Below are 18,853 nucleotides of genomic sequence, written 5' to 3'. Positions count from 1 at the left end.
TAATACTATAAAATGTTGTACATGCATTGTAATTTTAAATTAACTTTACATTCTAAGAAGCTGTCACACAAAGTTAAACTTGGTAAGTTTTTCATGTGTAATATTTATATAAATTAATCTTTTTGAATCTAATAAATACTTTCATATATTTAAAAAAAACCTAAAACAAAAAAACACTAAACTTCTCTAATTGGCTGTATTTTAACATATATAGCCCAATAGCCTATATGGACTGTGATTCATGTGTATGACAATGCAGAGTGACATTTTGACAGAGAGGAGGCCTGACAGGACTCTATAGTGCAGGTTTTGGCAGATTGTATATGTGGAGTATTCTTTTCCATAATGTTTCTGTACTATTTCTGAGTAAGACTAATCTTCGGAAACACATGCCACTTTTGTCTGACTTTGTGCTCTACCCCTGACTCCCCACCATGGGACCCTTGGCATTGGGTGTACCCCCGTTCCAGCACTCTGGGACCTGTCCTCTGCCTTTATTTGTAAACCTGAGGCCACTTTTTAGATGGCTGACCTTTTGTTCTGGTGGAACCTCTGATGAAGGCTTGTAAGCTTGTGGGCAGGCTTGCTCTAAACAGTCCACATTAAACAATGGTCTCATGAGATAGTGACTAGATAAAGGAGGTTTCCATAGAAACTCAAGAAAAACATGGCCGCCCCTTTCCTGGTTGGGTAATAAGGAACACCCCCCCCACCGCCCCAAGTATATTTATATTACCAAGATAAGGTAAAACTTTGATATAATCTTATTTTTTCAGGAAACACAAAACCCTTGCTTTAATTAAAGATGGTCGTGTTATTGGTGGTATCTGTTTCCGCATGTTTCCATCTCAAGGATTCACAGAGATTGTTTTCTGTGCTGTAACCTCAAATGAGCAAGTCAAGGTAAGAGTAACCCAATGTCTGAAAGAAAAAGAATGTGGTATCTCTCACTAAAGCTAGAGCTTGGGAAGTTCTATGTGGGCCACGTCCAGAGAAGGTTCAAAGTGGAGTTCAGGACTTTCTGAGAAGGGTCCTCTCCTTGCATGTGTATGTATCTGAGGAGAATAAAGATTCCACTTATCAACAGGTGCAGTTCTACCAAGGCTTTGTTGGACCTTGTGACAAGGTTCAGGGACACTGCGCAGCCCCAAATGCAACTCAGGTATAGTCTATGGCAAGCAAAACATGTTTGAAAATAAATCCCAAGTGGAGCCTTCAATAGCTCAGTTAGTAGAGTGGAGGACTGTAGTTGATGAAAATAAATCCCAGTGTTCACTGTTAATTTACACACACGCGTGCACACACACACACACCCCCACACACAACTGATGACAGTGAACCACCAGAAAGGATATGGTGTGATGTGGATTAGGAAGATGATTTAGGTGGTTTACACCACAGAAAAATTTCTTAAGACTTGGTCCCTTAAGCGGGAGGGAGGGCAGGAACTAAAGAAATTCTATAAGAAGGGAAGCTGTGAAAAATTTGAAATTTATGACTGTATTTCAGAAGTATTCATGCTGGGTTTGGAATGTAGTGTTTTTAGAGGGTGGTGTGTGTGTGTGAGTAATTTACTTTCCCAATTAGCCTTGGCATAGGTCCTTCCCTCCCCAGGAACTATGGCTGTTTTATTGGTGTTGCAGTTGGTATCCCAGTTGGACTGGAATAAACTAGACTCTCAGTTGGCAGAGCTCTGATCTATAGGCGGTTGTGTTGTACTCTGGTGCCTTTAGGAAAATGGAAGGAGGAAATGTGTCTTTAGAATATTATTCATTTGGTATTAGGGGAGCCTTAAAGAATATCATGCAAAATACGGTGGGTGGTGGAAAGATAAGCAGCTTAGGATTTGACGGCTGCTGGGAAATCATGGGAACGTCTGAGGCAGCGTTGTTCAGTGAAATATAATGTGCCGTGCAAACGTGAGCCGTGCGTGTGATTTTACATATTCTCGTAGCCACATTAAAATAAAGCAAAGTTTGTTTTTTAAATATATTTTATCCAGTTTATTCAAAGTACTGCCATCGCAAAGGTACTCAGTGTTATGAAGAATTACTAATGAGACATTGTGCATTCTATGTTTTGTTTTAAGTCTCTGAAATGAAGTGAATTTTACACCTTACAGCTTGTCTCGACTTGGACGAGCCACATTTCCAGGGCTTACTGTGCACACGTGGCCAGTGGTTCCTGTATTGGACAGTGTCGGTCTAAGGACATTGTTCCCTTGTGCAATGCCACTTACAGAACACAAAAATAAGTCACTGGAAGGAATCACTCTCTGCTGAGGGCTGCAGCTAGTGCTGTGGGTACTTTTGCTTTCATAACAGCTTGACTCTGGTCATGGTGCCAATTATAGCCACTGAGATTATTTATTCTCACAAAGCACAAATGGGTCTTTTTGCTTTTGACTCATAGTACTAAGCATCAAAGGGCAGAATTCATTAGTTTTATATTTGTCTTTCTGTCTGAAAAAGGTGAGGGCCCCCAAATTCACTTGAAACAGATTTGTGGTTCCTTTTCAAGGAATTCTGACAGTGTGTCTTTAGATGGTGCTGTTGTTGTGTTTATCACTTTTTTTGTTTCCCTCCAGCCAAAGTGAGAAACAATTTCAAATGCCCAGAGTTTCAGAACTCACTTCAAAAGAAAGTTTTGTTTGGCTTTTCATAGGGAGAGGAGCTGGAAAATATGTCCCTGGTTTATAATTTCAGAAAAAAAGATTGCATAATTTTTGTTTTCAAAGAAAGCTACACCAAGCACCTTGTTTGGAAAGGTTGATTAAGGTTGACTTGGACACTTTTAGGGATACCAGAGGAAAACTAAAGGTATTTAATATGAATTGGACACTTTGTCTTATTACTTTCCAGAAGGGCACTTTATTTTTTTCCCCAAACCATGTAATTTTCTAAAGACTTAAAGGAAAGTGGCCAAACATCACAAACCCAGTAGGAAGAACCAAAAAAAAAAACATCACTTTTTGTAAGTGACTTATAACAGTAGTTTTAGAAAATAACAGATTATTCTTTCACAACTGAATGGAACAGATGAGTTCAGTAGAAGCCAGTGCTTGGTAACACCTACTTGTGAAAACAGTTTGCATACGTAGTTTTAAATTTTTATTTAATATATTAAAACTCTTGGCTACATTTAGAATTTGTATCCACTCATTTTGGACTATCATGCTTACCACCAAATTTCTATGATTGCTTTAAATAGGATTTGCGTGTGAATTAATCTTGCTCACAGGACACACAAAATAATATTCAAGAATTTACTTTAAGCTCCTCACCTGGTTTGAGAATACCTTGTCAACTAAGAATTATTTGGATTTGATATTATATGATTATGCACCTTTAGAGTTGCATACCTAATACTTGTTTACCATAATAAATACTTAAATAAACACTAAAGTTACCAGACAGATTTGGAAAAGAACCTGTTTGCTGGCAAAAATAAAGACATACAAACAAGAATAGTGTGGGGTGAAAAATCTAAACATTTGCTTGTAATAGTGTAATGTTGTCAGTGCCTCTTTAACCGAAGAAATATTTAAGCTACCACTATTGCCGTCACAGTGCTAGACAGACAGGATTCAAGTTGAAGGACACAACCCCTACTCACAAGCAACTTGAATATGGAAAAAATTTTTGGAAAGGGGACTAATTAATGGCCACTGATAAATATTTTATGTAGGTTTTGAGAAGCTATTTACAAAAGAATCATATTGTTCTTGAGTAAATCATTGGATTATGGGGAAGGGGAGGAAATTTATTGTACTTGCAAGATAAAGTTGTAGACAACAATAGCCTTGCCATCTTCCATCAACCATATCTATGTTAAAGTAAATTTCATCAGCAAATACATTTCCTACTAATTGCTAGATATTACTCTTTCTATGCACAGGCAATTCCCTGCAAGCAGCCAGCCCTTCTTTTTCCTCCCATTTCCCCCCATATTTTTCTTTAAAAATAAGTGAAAACTACATAGGTCATACACAAGTGCAATTTCAGATAAAACAAAAATCCCACTCTCCTTTCAAAGCCTTGCCATTCCACTGTTGTCAGGTTGGCGTGCGTCCTGTGTGCGTCCTGTGCGCAAGAGGCGAGTATGTGTTCTGTCGTCATTGTTTACAAAAATAGAATTCATACTGTACATACTTTAAAAAGCTTTCCATTATTTCTTAGGGATCCTTCAACTTCAGTGCTATATGTAATTATTTAAGTTTATATTTAGGTCAATTAAAATGCAATAAAAGTTAAGTTTTTTAGTCATTCAGGCACTCAATAGCCACATGTGACGAATGGCTACCATATAGGTCAAGAACACTCCCATCATTACAGAAATGTCTGTTAAACAGCACTGATACAGAACTATTTTATTCTGTATATATAGTATTTCACAATATTGATGTACCATAATTTATGTAATCATTTCTGTATTGACAGCATTTATATTTTTTCCTGTCATAAATAAGTGCTCTGTTTGGAAATGTTTCTCTAGACACTGAGAAGTTGAATTGCTGCATGAATGAATACAGCCACTTTAATTAAAAAAAATTATTTCTAGATTACCCTTTTCAATGGATTTACCAATTTACATTTTCACCAATGACGTTGGAGAGTACCATGTCCTCCTATCCTTACTGACACTGGGTACCATCAGCCTTAAAGATATTTGCATGCTGTTGAGTGAAATGTTGTTTCTTCTGATAAGAGTGATTACTGTTGAGGTCACCGGTCATTTTTGTATTTGTCAGTGATGTTAATTGCTTGCTTCTTTCCTTTGACAATTTTTTCAGGCTGTCTCTCTTTTTTTGGTCTTATAGAAGATATTTATGTATTCTTGATATTAAATCTTTATAATATATGTTACAACTATATCTTTCCCATTTGTCATTTGTTTTTTGTTTAGAGTATCTGAAATTGCTTAGGATATCTTTAAGAAATTTGAAGTTGAAGTAGTCTACTGAATAATTAGTCCTTTCTTTTATGCTTTTGCATGTTTTCTTTAAGAAGCTGTTTTGTACTCCTAGGTTATAAACCCACTTTTCTATCTTTTGTATAGTTTTATTTTTGCTTACATTTAGATCTCCAGTCTATCTTCTTACCTTGTTTTCCATTTGAGTTATTCTTTTAATGCCTAGCTTAAACATCCTTTTTACCTTCTATATCCTCTTCCTTCTCTCTCTTAATTATCTTATAGCCTTTTCCTCTATGATAGGTACGAATATATCACTCTGTATCCATGCTGCACAATAGAAATACATTATGAGCCTCAAATGCAAGCCACATATATAATTTTAAAATTTCAAGTATCCATATTTTTAAAAAGTAAAATGAAACAGGTGAATTAATTTTTATATTTTATATTTAACTTGGTAGGTCCAAAATACTGTCATTTCAATATATAATAAATATAAATTGTTATTAATAAGAATTTATTTCCTGATGTGTATTTTATACTCCAGTACATCTCAATTTTGACTAGTCATATTTCAGTTGCTCAGAAGCCACTTGTTGCTAGTGGCTACCATATTGAACAGTGCAACTTTATACTATAATTATGTGTTTATGTGATTATCTTCCCCATTTAACTATCCTTTCCTCAAAGAGAGAGTTATTTCATTAATCCTTTTATTGGAGTTTTATTCACACTCACAGTGTGTCAGTATTGTGATATGTTTGGGAAAAGCTAAAATGTTCTTAGGTAACATCAATAGGAGAATAATTTCTAGAAGAGGGAAGACTTCTACCCTCACACACAACAGAGAATGAATGACTTCTGAAGATCCTTCTCCCCTTGAGATACTATACAATTCGACGAGACCATGCCTTATGAGCACTTTTGAGTTCTTTCGAAAAGTGTGTCACCAAATTTTAAAATATTTATATGAAGGTATTTGTGTCTGGATGCCTGAATTTACTTTCACCTCTTTTTATGAGGTTCTAAAACAGTCACTTTAAATTTATAGATTTTCTTTAAGCTTTATACGTCACTGAAAAACCTGGTAATTGCATTTCGTTTTTCATATTTTAATCGTTACTCAACATTGTTCACTCACATTAGTTAGTTCCTGTTGTCTGCTGGCTCACTCAGAGATCTGGGTTCCTCAGACCTCATTTGGAGAGGTCGGATAAGAACACGTTGAAAATCCCATGTATGTAGTGATAACAGTTGAAGAACTGCTGATTTGCGGTATATAGGAAACACGTGGGTTAGGTAACATTCCAGTAAAGATTAGCCCTTTATTTACATTGCTCCTTTCATCTCAGGTTCTCACATACTTTGAAGATAAGTAAAAATTCATAATCCATATTTACTGCAAAACTCCTTTATTAATATTCAGCAAGCACTCTTTAGGTTTGAACTGCAGTCTGTAGCCTTCGTGTAGTTATTTCTCAAAGAACCAGGAACTTGTATTTCTAAATGATTGTATCTCAATTCAAGGATTTTGAATGTTTTGGGTTTTAGCTCATTTCAAAGTTCAGAAGTACAAGAAAGGGTGTTAGTATTATATTGGTAAAATATGTAAAAGTACAAATTCCTAAACTTGTCAATATTTCCTGATGAATTTGTAGGACTTTTTTTCCCTTCAGAACCTAATATATTTGTCTGCATACTAATTTCCATGTAGGGCTATGGAACGCACCTGATGAATCATTTGAAAGAATTTCATATAAAGCATGACATCCTGAACTTCCTCACATATGCAGATGAATATGCAATTGGATATTTCAAAAAACAGGTAAGTTTTCCACTGTGCAACACTATTCTTTCATTCTTTTTTTTAAATATGCACTCAGGTAGCCTGCCTTCAGATAAGTTTTCCCCCCAGTGTTTTCTGCTTATAAGGACATAACATTTATTTTGTAAGCCTTAAACCAGAAGTAAGCTTCAGACTGGATTAGAGTGTATGACCAGCACATAGTAAGTACAAGATAAACATGTGCTGAGTGGATGAATGTCATGTATAAGTGAAGTATAATATTGCATCCTGCCATTCTAAATTATGGCATCTCCAGCCTGAAGAGGAATTTTGGTGGGTGGATCAGGTTCTCCATGTATGAGGGGAATAGATTCAGTCTGTGGAAAAGCTCTCTTTACAGCATAGAGGAAATTCTCATCTTTCGAAATAAGCTCCAGACAATTCTTGGTCTACACTGGCAGGGGTGTCCAACCTTTTGGTGTTGCTGGGCCCCACTGGAAGAAGAAGAGTTGTCTTCGGCCGTACATTAAATACATTGTGACACATAATCACACACACAAAAAAAATCTCATAATGTTTTAAGTAAGTTTACGATTTTGCGTTGGGCCACATTCAGAGCCGTCCTGAGCCACCTGTGGCCGCGGGCGGCAGGGTGGACGCGCCTGGCAGCATATAGCAGACAGGGAGATCGGCTGCCGTCTCAGTCCTTTCTTGTCAGGTGTTTTCAGCTTGGCTTTTTAAAGACTATTCTTTGACTGCATATTAATTTTAATAGTACTTTATAGTTCCTATACATTTCTCACTTAATCTGACTACAAAAGTAATGTATACTTATTGTGGAAATTTTGGAAGAGGAAAACTTATAATTCTACCACCCAGAGGAATATGATATTAATTGTTAATGCTTTGATATATACCCTTCTAATATTTTTTTCTGTGTGTGTTTGTGAGTGTGCATATATCAGTATGAAAATTGGCTAATGCTGTCATTTAATTGTCTTTTTACTTAATGTATTCTGATTATTTTTTATATGACTCTTGATAGTTCTCTTAAATTTTGTTGTATAAATAGAAAACAACTTACTAAACCAATAGCACATTTTGGGACATTTAAGTATGTTGTCTGTGTAAGTGTATTCCCCTCATCTACAATAATTTGCTTTGAATCGCTGTTTAGAAGTAGAACTGCTTCCAGAGGTATTTAAGGCTTTGTTATGCATTGCCAAATACTGTAGCAATTTCTGTTCTTGTCAGCAGTATGTAAGAGGGCTCAGGAAATTAATTGTTAATTGAAAAGTAGGTTTTTCCCCCTATTCTAGGTAACACATTGTAGATGTTTGCATTTATTCGGTCATTGTGAGGTTTGACTTGTTTACCCTTGTTCATTGACCCTTTGTATTAATTTTTTTTTGAATTGCCAGTTCATTGTATTTTGCCTTTTTTCCATTAAAATATTTAATTTTACACTGATTTATGAAAACTCTTTGCATTTAAAGATATTAACCTCTTATTTTATGACTTCCCCCCATTTGTCACATTTCAACATTGTTTATGGCTTTTTCTTTAATGTACAGAATTTTAAAGATTTTATTACATAAAGTCTATTAACTTTTTCTTCAAAAAAAAAAAATATAGGTCCTTATGTGACTAGAAAGCTTTCCCTCTTCCAGTGTTAGATAATTAGTCCCTGTATGTTTTTTTCTCATTCTTTGGGATGCGTTTGTGGCTTTTATAATCACACTCGCCTGACAGAACTCAGTGGGGTTGTTTCACTGAGGGCTTGAGCGTCAGCTTTCCTAGGTTGTAAGGACACTGCAAAGCATGAAATCTCAGCCATGGTTCTTGAATGACTTGCCTGTAGTCCTCTTTGAAGGCGATGGCAATAATTGCTTGGAAAATAAGTGTTTGCTGAACGAGGAGGCAGGAGGCAGGAAACTGCTGGTGGTGGTTCTGAAGCCCATGGAATTTTCTGCAAAAAACTGAAACAGGCACCGTAAGGAAAATTATGTTTATATTATAAATATATGAATATATACCCTGTGGCACTATGTTATTACAGCTTAAAGTATGTAAATGAATAGATGGTAAAGCATTTATGTCACTGAAACAACCACACATTGTGATGGTCTGGAAGATTTTTGCCTGTAAAGTTGGGGTTTCATTTTTCTCAACATCAGGGTTTTAATAGCTGTATTTTTTGACAAGCTTTTCTTTCAGACGTTAGGTTAATGTTAGTTACTGATTTGTTGAGACTCCTGGGGGCCCTCTTTTCCGCTTTGGGAGAATTTGTGCAATTTAATGCAAAATTAAACTTTATGTTTACTTAATAGCTGTTTCTGTTAAAGAACACTTTTTAATAATATTATTGTGTTTACTCTGATATTTTTATGTTTTCTTGCTTCCTGTTTGCACATTTGATTTTTGATGTTTTTGAACTTCATGAAGGATATCTTGGAGCCTAGCACTTAGTTGGCACTCATTAGGTATTTGATGCACAATGCCCATATGAATGAATTTATTTTGCTTTGTAGGGTTTCTCCAAAGAAATTAAAATACCTAAAACCAAATATGTTGGCTACATCAAGGATTATGAAGGAGCCACTTTAATGGGATGTGAGCTAAATCCACAGATCCCATACACAGAATTTTCTGTCATCATTAAAAAGCAGAAAGAGGTAAGCCTGTGACTGACTCGTGTTCCTCTATGCAGGCCAGTCTTAGCTCTGTGTGTATGGGTTTACTGGGTGTCATAACCTCAGCTTGCTGTGGTTTGTCTAGATTTCTTCTTGGAAGCTATCCTTGACCTGTCTCCCCTTTGGGTCACCATTCCTGAGAGCGTCCACATTTGTTAAATCTGTGTAAAAGTACAGACATGTAAAATATGACAAATCAACTTCACCTTCAGGGCCTTTTACATTCTGGTCTCAAGCATCCTTCGCAAACGTAGCTCTTTAGTTTCTTCTCTAAACTGTTTTCCACAAGGCTATTCCTGGTGCTTTCACCCTCTTGCCTGGTGTCTTCATCCCTTACCACCTCTCCTTCTCACACACACAAAAACAGAACCACTTTAGCCCGTGTTCTAGTTCCTCCTTGGAACTTCTCCAGCACTAGTCTGAGCCATCCATTGGCATTGCAGTTATTTGTCATCTTACATAGACATTTAAGTTAGCCTGTATTAATCTCTCCTTTTACATTGCAAGGTCTGAAGGCTACACTTCTAGGTATTAAAATATTCGTTATCTAATATTCGGGCAAAGTCTTTTACACATACGAACTGAAAGAGAAGCATAAAGGGAAAGCTTGATAGATTTTAGTATGTAGCAATTTTATATTTCTCTAAGATGGAAAAAAACACAAAGAGAACATAATTTGGATGTGCACAGAGGTCATTTAATAAATGAATGAGCTTTGCATGTTAAGTCTAGGATCACCTCCTCGCTCCTCTAGTTCATTGGAGTTCAAAAACTTGGAGTTTGCAACTGTGTGTCATACTACACAGTTTTGCTGTGTACTTCTGTTATCCATTCTAGTACATTCCTCCGGTGTAACTGACTCATGTTCCTTCCACATGATCACTCTTAAATCTTTTTTTTTTCTCATTTTTAGTAATATCTCTTAATCTCAGTTCTTAGTTATTTGTCAGACATCACCAATATAGCAGACATAGCTTACACAGTGTCTGGTGCATACTAGCTGCTCAATAAATATTTTCCTTTTTACTTAAAATGGCTCATTTTTTTTTTTCTTCTTAGGGAGGTGACCAAAAGAGGTTTTTTTTTTTTTTTTAAAGTTAGAAAATAAAAACAACCTTTGTTTTTTGGTCAAAATGTCAGCCTCAGAGAGAATTCCAAATAGGGAACTGGGAGAGTTAATAAAAGCACAGCAGGCCCCTGTCTCTGTCTCCCTCTGAAGAGCGAGCTTTCTTCATTGTTCTCTTTGGAGCTTAATGAGCAGGTCTGAATTCAGCAGCTCATTGTTCAGCATTAGAGGCTGCAGGCCAACTAAAGCCATCAGAGCGCTGTCAGCTGCTCATTCCTCACTCCTTCTCCCAGCGGCCCAATTCATCTCCGCAGTATAAGCAGGATTCCCCTGGCAGTGTCTGCAGATTCCCATAGTCCAGATCTGCTGGCTCTTCCTCCATGAGGGGGAAAACCATAAGCCCAGAACTAACAAAAGCAGTCAGCGTTTTAAAAGACAAAGCTCCTTCCCCCTTCTTCTTTTGCCTCCCTTGGATCTTTTTTCCATTTCTCCTCACTTTCCTGCTTTACTGCCCGCCTTCTCTAACATACATCATGGAATGTCGGATGCAAGCTTGGAGCTGTTAATAACCTAGTTCTTTTCAAAGAGATCTGAAGTCACCAAAATAAAATATTTGGATTCACGTAGTACCTTCTTCTACTGAATTCAAATAATTTTTATAGGATCTTTTATTCCAACTTAGAAATCCCCCCCGAGGAAGGTAGGGGTCTGATGGTGGTAGCAAACAAACTGTAAATATATGGAGGACTTTCCTAGCCCCTGAAAGCATAAAGAGCAGGGTAAATTGTAGTTGTTACTGGAGAGAGAGAGACACCTAGTGCAGTTGGACGGCTGGCGCAGAGTGGAGAGCTCAGTACTCCTTTGTGAGTATTGACTCCCGGGAAATGGTGGGATCCATAGCGGCCTAGGGTCATCTGAGATGGCTTTGTGGGAGATGTGTTTTAAACTTGGCAGCCTGGTAGGGGAATCAATATGAGCAGAGACTTAGAGTCCAAGTAGATTCATGAGCATGTGAATGGCGAGGGCCATATATGGGTGGGTGGGTAATGAAAGCCACTGTTTGAGACAGTGTGACTAGGCTATGAGCAGGCACAGTTGGCTGTGTGCGCATGTGTGTGTTTGTGAGAGCAGACTGGGAGGGAGGGTACTTCTTGCATCTTAATCCAGGTGTGAAACTACAGGGGATTGGGTTTGGAGGAGCGAAAGTCAGGGTAAGGTAAAGGAATGAGATTTTTTGAAAGAAGACATGTTAAGACTTGGTGACATATTGAAGATGGGGGAGTCTCCCCCAGTTTTCTGTTTGGAAAGACTAGAACTGACGGCGAAGGACTGAGTGATGGTTTTGAGGAGAGAAAGATGACAACGTGGTGGAAAGTGAAGACTTTTTCTAGGGAGGTGAAGAGGCTAGAAGAGAAGTAAAAATGTGTCCTCTCTCTGAAGTGTTCCTTGGAGGCACAGGGGGACTAGGAAGCCTCCTCTCCCATTACCAGTCACTCACCAGGAGCCCACCCCTTTCAAGGTGCTGCGAGGGGTGGGGAAACCGCCTCACAGGTCACCACGTTGGAGAGTCCCTTGGTAAAGAGAAAATACCTTTCAAATTATATTTGAAATTACATTTTCTGAAGGCATTCATTTAAGAGATTGCCATTGTGAGTCTTTTTCAAAAAGATTTGTACTTATTAATAAATGAGGGGAGAGCATCCACCCAGACCTATGCTGTCCAAAGTGGCAGCCACCAGCCACATGTGGCTACTGAGTACTTGCTGTGGGGCTAGTCCAAATTGAGATGTGCTGAAAGTGTCAAATATACTCTGATTTCAAAGACCTAGCATGAATAAAAGAATGTAAACTAGAGTCATATTCTTCTATTGATTATATGTTGCAGTGGTAATATTTTGGCTGTATTGGATTAAATAAAAATATACTGTTAAAATCAATTTCACCTATTCTGACTTTTTAAAACAATGCGACTACAAAAAATTTTAAGTTACATGAGTGGTTTGCATTATATCTTCAGTGGATAGCACTGAACCAGATTAACAGGAATATACTGTTATAGTCCTATTTATTTTTTAAATGAAGGTCTTTGTTTAATGGTTGGATTATGAATTCAGGCTGCAGCATTTAGCAGTGATAAGTTTGAAATCAAGCTGTTAGGAACTAGATTTTTTTGTTTTCTCTTGTGAATTCAGTTAATGACTGCTACTGTTTTGTTTTTTTCTTTTCCAAAATTCAGTTATAATATGGTTAATGTCAGGAGGGTGATTTTTGGTGTTTTCTTATTTTGTAATTATTTGGAAATAATTAGCTCACTACATTAGGAATTATGTTATAAAACAGTTATCCCCCAAAATTGTCACATTGTGGTTGCAGTGCCTTAACATTGTCACATTGTAGTAGACAACACTTTGGAGCCGCTGTTCTTATGCAAACAGCATAGGTTGCTGCTCAGGCCTTAAAAATTTTGAGTAGTAAGGTCATCCTCCCAGGCTTTGGAGCCTCTCTCAGGCCTGTTCTGCCTCTTCAGTCCAAAGGGAGAAGTTCCTAGTCATGGGATGTGAAGGGGTTCTGACGCTGGGGTATGTAGCAGATCTCCGCTGCCTTACTGTCTCCCTGACAGAGCTCCTGGGACAAGCAGGGCAAAATAATTGGCTCTTATGCTAAAGAGGACAGTGGGCCCCCAGGGTAGAGTGTTCTCTCAATATTGACATTTCTGCTGGCAGGAGACAAGTACTCATAAAGACTGGTTGTGTGAATGACACTGAATGTGCATGGTGTAATAGAATGTTTTCCTGACTTACCTGTTAAATTGAATTCACCCCTCTCTCCCTTTTTTGTTTCCTAAAGACTTTATTTTGTTAGGAGGAACAGCCCTTTAGGTTGGCTGACGTATGCTGTAGCTGCAGACTCCTGCCACTGAACATACTTTCTTCCTGTGCTTTACAGATCATCAAAAAGCTGATTGAAAGAAAACAAGCCCAGATTCGAAAAGTCTACCCTGGACTTTCATGTTTTAAAGATGGAGTTCGACAGATTCCAATAGAAAGCATTCCTGGAATTAGTATGTATATAGATCTTCTAAAAGCAAAATCTTTTGGTAATGCCATCAGATGTGTTTGAAACTATTACTAGAGTGTAGTACTTTAAGAAGCTTTTTGCCTGGCCCTTCTCCATCTGTGTTATTCCAATCTTTTCAGAAGCCAGCAAATGCTTTCCTTTGATATCTTTTCCCTACTTCCCTTTGCAAACAAACCAGAGTGCTTAGATGACTCCTTGTAATAGCTATTAATATCCATCATTTATTGAGAGCTGCTATTTGTAGCACAGTGCTAGGCACTGCCTATATATGTCCTTGAAAGTAGGGGAATTCTGCTTTTACAAGTTGGGAAATTCAGTGTCAGAATGGTTAAGTTCTCTAACCTTACATGGCACATGGCCAGTAACTGTTAGAATGAGAAGCAGCTGATTTCTTATTCCTCCAGCCGTCTTGCCATGTCTCATTGCCACCATGGTTACAGTCTGGATAGACCCATGCTTAGGTAAACTAGTTTCCTAAACTTCTAGGAAGGATGATTGGAAATCACATAATTTGTTTCCAGTTCTCTATTTTACAACAGTTTTCCTGAGGCTTCTTATCTGCTGGTATGTTAGCAGTGAGTTGTACTAAGTTAAAACATACACAGTAGCTCTTTTGGTAGATCAAAAGCTATCAAATATCAGTACTCTCGTTTGCTTCAAGTTCAGGATCTTCTGGTATATTTAAGATTTATAAAGCAAAACAAAATCAAACACACTAAAATTCCCCAGAATAAAACAACACTATTATTTGTTTTTCTATGATATGTTTCGTATAAGTTTCTTTTTTACAAAATCTGCTTGATAGGACAGCTTGCTTTCACTGCCAGACCCAGAAATTTTACTTCCCCATATTATCCCAGTTAATGGCATAATAGCTACCATATCATTGAATGCCAGTTTGTGCCAGGCATTCTTCTATGGGATAACATCACCTAATTTTTAGAATTCTGTTTCATACATTGATGAACTGAGAGCCAAAAAGTTAAATAACTTATCTGGGGTAAATTAGCTTTTAAGGAGAAAGCAAGAAATCAAATCCAAGTCTACTGGACTCCAGAGTATGTTTTCTTTCTGCTACACTAAACCATCTTGCATTATAAGCAGGGTCTCTGCCAAATAAAATAGAGACTAGGACAGAGTTTGTTCTAACCTAAAATAGCAGCTTAACTCTCACATGGTGATTGGCAAAAAAAAAAAAAAAAAAAAAAGAAAAGAGTGACTGAGTTTAAAAAATACACATGCCTACAGTACTGGACATTTTTATTTTTTATGCTTTGCTTTGAAAGGTTGGAGTTCCTTCTTTAAAGAACATTAGCATATAGAGCAGTGTTGTCAGTCTTGGAAATGTTTTACACTGTTAGCTGCATGAGGAGGTAACTAACTGCAGTTATTTCAGTTTCTTTTCAGGACTAGACTTATTGAGGCATGGCTGTAATTTATTGCATTTTTGATAAGCATTAACTGTTATTTTCTTGACCAAAACCAGTTCTCATTCGATCTTTAATTTTGTTGCCATATAGGAGAGACAGGCTGGAAACAGAGTGGAAAAGAGAAAAGGTAAGTGTGATGGGTGAGAGAATATTAATGGAAACGTTTCCTTCCCCCAACAAACTTAGAGAAAATGGGCAAACTGATTGGAATCAGTAGTACAACAGTTGTTGGGTTTCAGTTTTCATAAAAAATTCAGGAATGAATTTAGTTTTGGGTTTTTGTAAAAATGAGCTGAATAGGAATCAACTAGCAAGAGGATAAAAAACTAATTGTTGTTCTTTGTTGTGTACTCTTTTCCTTTCAAGTAAAGAGCCCAAAGACTCTGACCAGCTTTACAGCACACTCAAGAGTATCCTCCAGCAGGTGAAGGTAGGCGTTTTCTGTTCATTCAGCCCATGCAAATATTTCGAAATGATTTCCCACATAGAATTTCCATGTTAGATACCTTGCTTTTTTCTTTACCCAAGAGCCATCAAAGCGCTTGGCCCTTCATGGAACCTGTGAAGAGAACAGAAGCTCCGGGATATTATGAAGTTATAAGGTTCCCCATGGGTAATGCCATTAACATTTTCTAAGTATAGATTTAAAACTCTCTGGATGGTGGTGTGGGGGACAAATGGTTACTGAGGTTCATTTGTACTCTTCTGTCAGAGGGTAGGGTGTGTGTGACGGGCGATGGGATTCCATGGACCTGCGGGGGGTAGTGATGTCAGAGCAGAACGACATGGGAGAAGTGGGTGCCTGTGTTCATGAGAGACAGTCTGCAGCTGTCTGGGAGCCCACACACCGACAGCACTAGGTGCAGACAGCAATAGATGGGAAAAGCTCGTCGTTTGGAAATAACCTTGCTTATATTCTACACACTGGGCTGCAAATGGATAAGGATCAGGTTGTACTCTTGATATATTGTGAGTCTTTTTGAGAATTTTTGAAGACAGCACTAAACAAATTAGATGAAGCTGCTTGTCTGCTCTACTTTTCAGAGGGAGAAAAATCCTAGCTAACGCAGTCCTTGATTTTTCACGCTCTTGATGGATACTAGTAATGTCACTCCTTACACTCCTATTTTAAGCTTCGTCCCATATCCAAAGCCAACCAAACAAAAAACGCCATTAGAAATATACTTGTAGAATTTGCCGCAGTGCCTGCACCATGCGAAAGTGAATGAATTGAATGAATTAAAAATCCCTAAATTAAACCAATTTAGTGTGGTGCAGATGACAGACAACTAGCTGAGCTTTTTTTTTTCCCTATCGATTGTGTGGTCATTTTGGGGAGAGAGCCCGTGTCTTCTGTCCCTTTTCTACCTGTCATCTTTTTCTGGTTCCAAGAAAGGATTAAAACGTGAAAGAAAGAATTAGAGGGATCTATTAGCTCGCTGATAACAAAGTTACGTGTACGTACTTTCTGTGGCATTCATTTTGACATGAACATTTTCTATAGTTGTGGTAGTGATTTCAGTAGTCTCTACTCCCTGAAGTGGACATACAACCGTATGCTCTTTTTCCCCTTGTATTTCTCTTGGCCTTGCTTCTGCATATTTCAGTACATGAAAACCAAAGTGAAAGTTGGCCGAGCCGAGAGTTCTGAATGGAAGGGTGATTTGGGAATTAGTATTTCCCATGATGTAGAAAATGTGTTAAAACCCTTTATGTGTATTTTAAAACTTAACTGATCTTTGCATCCTCATTTCCTGGACCATCTCAACTTCTTTTGTGAAACCCTCACAGGAGCTTGTATGCATTTAGAGAGAATCATTTTCTTTCAGCAGTGCATGTGCACTCTGAAGACCTGCAGTGGTAGGTCTAGCAGGCTTGTCTGTCATAGCCCACTCTCAACCTGCTTTCTGGAAGTTTTCCTTGGTCTAGTCTGAGAAGGATGTGGGCCTGTCCAGTTGATTACCACTGGTGTATACAACTACATGCTCAGCAGGGGAAAATTGACCGCACTGAGTAAGACCTGTGGCAGGCTGAGGTGTGTGCTGGACAAAGTCAATTAAACCAGTAGTAGTAAATGGCCCTCTTTAGTGGAGCTATAATAATTTTATTCAGATGCCTTTAGGTGCTGGGCAAAATATGTAGTTTTGTCCCCAAAGATGGTCATGTTTTTAAGGACAAGTCAGTAATTTTATTCTTCCTCATTACCTTCTTGGGTCTTTACAAACACATTTCTTCTCTTTCCCCATGCCTTAAAAAACTCTTTTCTTCCATATGAATGAGTCTTAACCTGTTTTATTTAGGAAACATCATCAGAATAGTCTAACCCAAGCATATCTTCTTAACCACATGAAGATTACTAGGCAGGATTTCCAATTTATCCAGAATTCCCAAGTTGGTGGTGGGGGAGGAGTGAAAATAGAATAATTTAATGGTGTTTCCATATTTGGTATTGCTGATGTTTAATCTGCTCTTTTTTAACTTAAGCTATTTGGTCAAGTGAAAGAGTTGACAAAGGCTAGAGGAAGAAAGATGCTATCACTTTAGAATAGAAAGGAAATATGTAGAATTGGTTTTAATTCTTTAGAAAGGCCCAAACACTTCTAGGATTCTTGTTTTGTTTCTGTTCTATTTTAGGTTCTCCCCATCTCTTCTTACCCTCTCCCTTCCAAAAAATATGTTTGAAAAGCTTTTAGATAAACTTTTTCTGTTATGTTTCATTGTCTTCTTCCATTTTTAGTTTGTGGGTTAAGCCTCTCTTCTAAAACATTATATTTGGCAGGATATCTTAAGTGGTAGGTATTTAGGTGGAAGAAAGATAAACATCTAATTTTATTTAGAGAGGCACAATTTGCTTGCTCTTTCTTTCTTTGTTAAATAAGAAGACATCTTCATCTGTTCAGTCACACTTGGGTGAGACATTTAGAGGGGTGTTTGCTGAGCTTTTGTGTGTCTTAACACTTTTTAATTTTTCTCTCTTTCCAAACTATTTTAGTAGAGAAGAAAGAAAATTGAAAGTTAAATTCACAGTTGTGATGACATAACTCTGAGACAGGCTTTTGTCAAAGGAAATAAGAAAAAGTGGATATTTTCCATTATTTTTGTATTAGATTTAGGATTTGGTGCAAATTAATATTTTCCAGTTTGGGGATGTTGCACAGAAATTTATCTATCTTATTAAATGATAATCACAATGTATTTGGTTGTAAGTTTCTTTCCCTCTGGAAAATTTGATAATATAGTGGGAATTCAGATTATTGATATTCAGAAGCATTTTGTTAGTGATTTTGACTTATTTTTCCATGCACAGTTAATGTAATTTTTAATTATGGAACCAGATTTAGAGACAGCTAGGGACCTATAAGGAGACAATGTTAATAAGTAGATGTTAGTGTCTTCTAATCTGCAGGGAATTCTTTAAATCAGTCCTGAGGCTGAGCATTAAAGAAGCTCCATTGCATTCTTACAAGTTTAGATGAAGCACTGGGTTCATTTGTAAAAATAATACTATTTAAAGCACGTAGATATATTGGGAAAATAGTTTTGTGTTTGTTTTTTTTTTTTTACAATAGTCTCACAAGGCTTATTGACTTTAGAAAATAGATTATTAAGTAAAGTTTGTCATTCTTAAGTCATTGGTGGAACATGAAAGTACAGTCATTGGAACCATTTTACTTGCAGGGTCACTGGTTTGCAGATGTGTTTATGATCAGTTTCTCTACTGTAGTTCTGTGTCTACAACAACAAAACAACTGTGGCTTTAGTGAAACAAACTCAGTCTGATTAAGTAATGAAATGATTCAATACAAATGTCCCACCTGATTTACTCCATGTAGATAAAGCCTCTTCTGTATACATCTGAATGAATAGCTAATAGCACTTAGTCCAT

General features: G+C 37.3%; 1 protein-coding gene across 1 annotated transcript in view; it reads left to right on the top strand.

Moving 5' to 3' along the window:
• The window catches only part of KAT2B (lysine acetyltransferase 2B), a 93,083-nt gene that overhangs the window by 71,868 nt on the left and 2,362 nt on the right, over positions 1 to 18,853 (top strand). The window contains exons 11-17 of the mRNA XM_054595554.1: positions 777 to 903; positions 6,629 to 6,739; positions 9,232 to 9,375; positions 13,406 to 13,520; positions 15,058 to 15,094; positions 15,334 to 15,397; positions 15,496 to 15,580. Of these exons, the coding sequence (XP_054451529.1) occupies positions 777 to 903; positions 6,629 to 6,739; positions 9,232 to 9,375; positions 13,406 to 13,520; positions 15,058 to 15,094; positions 15,334 to 15,397; positions 15,496 to 15,580 (683 nt within the window). The remainder of the gene's footprint in view (positions 1 to 776; positions 904 to 6,628; positions 6,740 to 9,231; positions 9,376 to 13,405; positions 13,521 to 15,057; positions 15,095 to 15,333; positions 15,398 to 15,495; positions 15,581 to 18,853) is intronic.

Source organism: Pteronotus mesoamericanus, unplaced genomic scaffold (genome assembly GCF_021234165.1).
Source record: "Pteronotus mesoamericanus isolate MK-2021 breed Mesoamerican mustached bat unplaced genomic scaffold, CSHL_Meso_final scaffold_54, whole genome shotgun sequence".
NCBI lineage: Eukaryota > Metazoa > Chordata > Mammalia > Chiroptera > Mormoopidae > Pteronotus > Pteronotus mesoamericanus.
The sequence above is the reverse complement of the archived record's forward strand: the minus strand, read 5'-3'. Positions and strand labels throughout refer to the sequence as shown.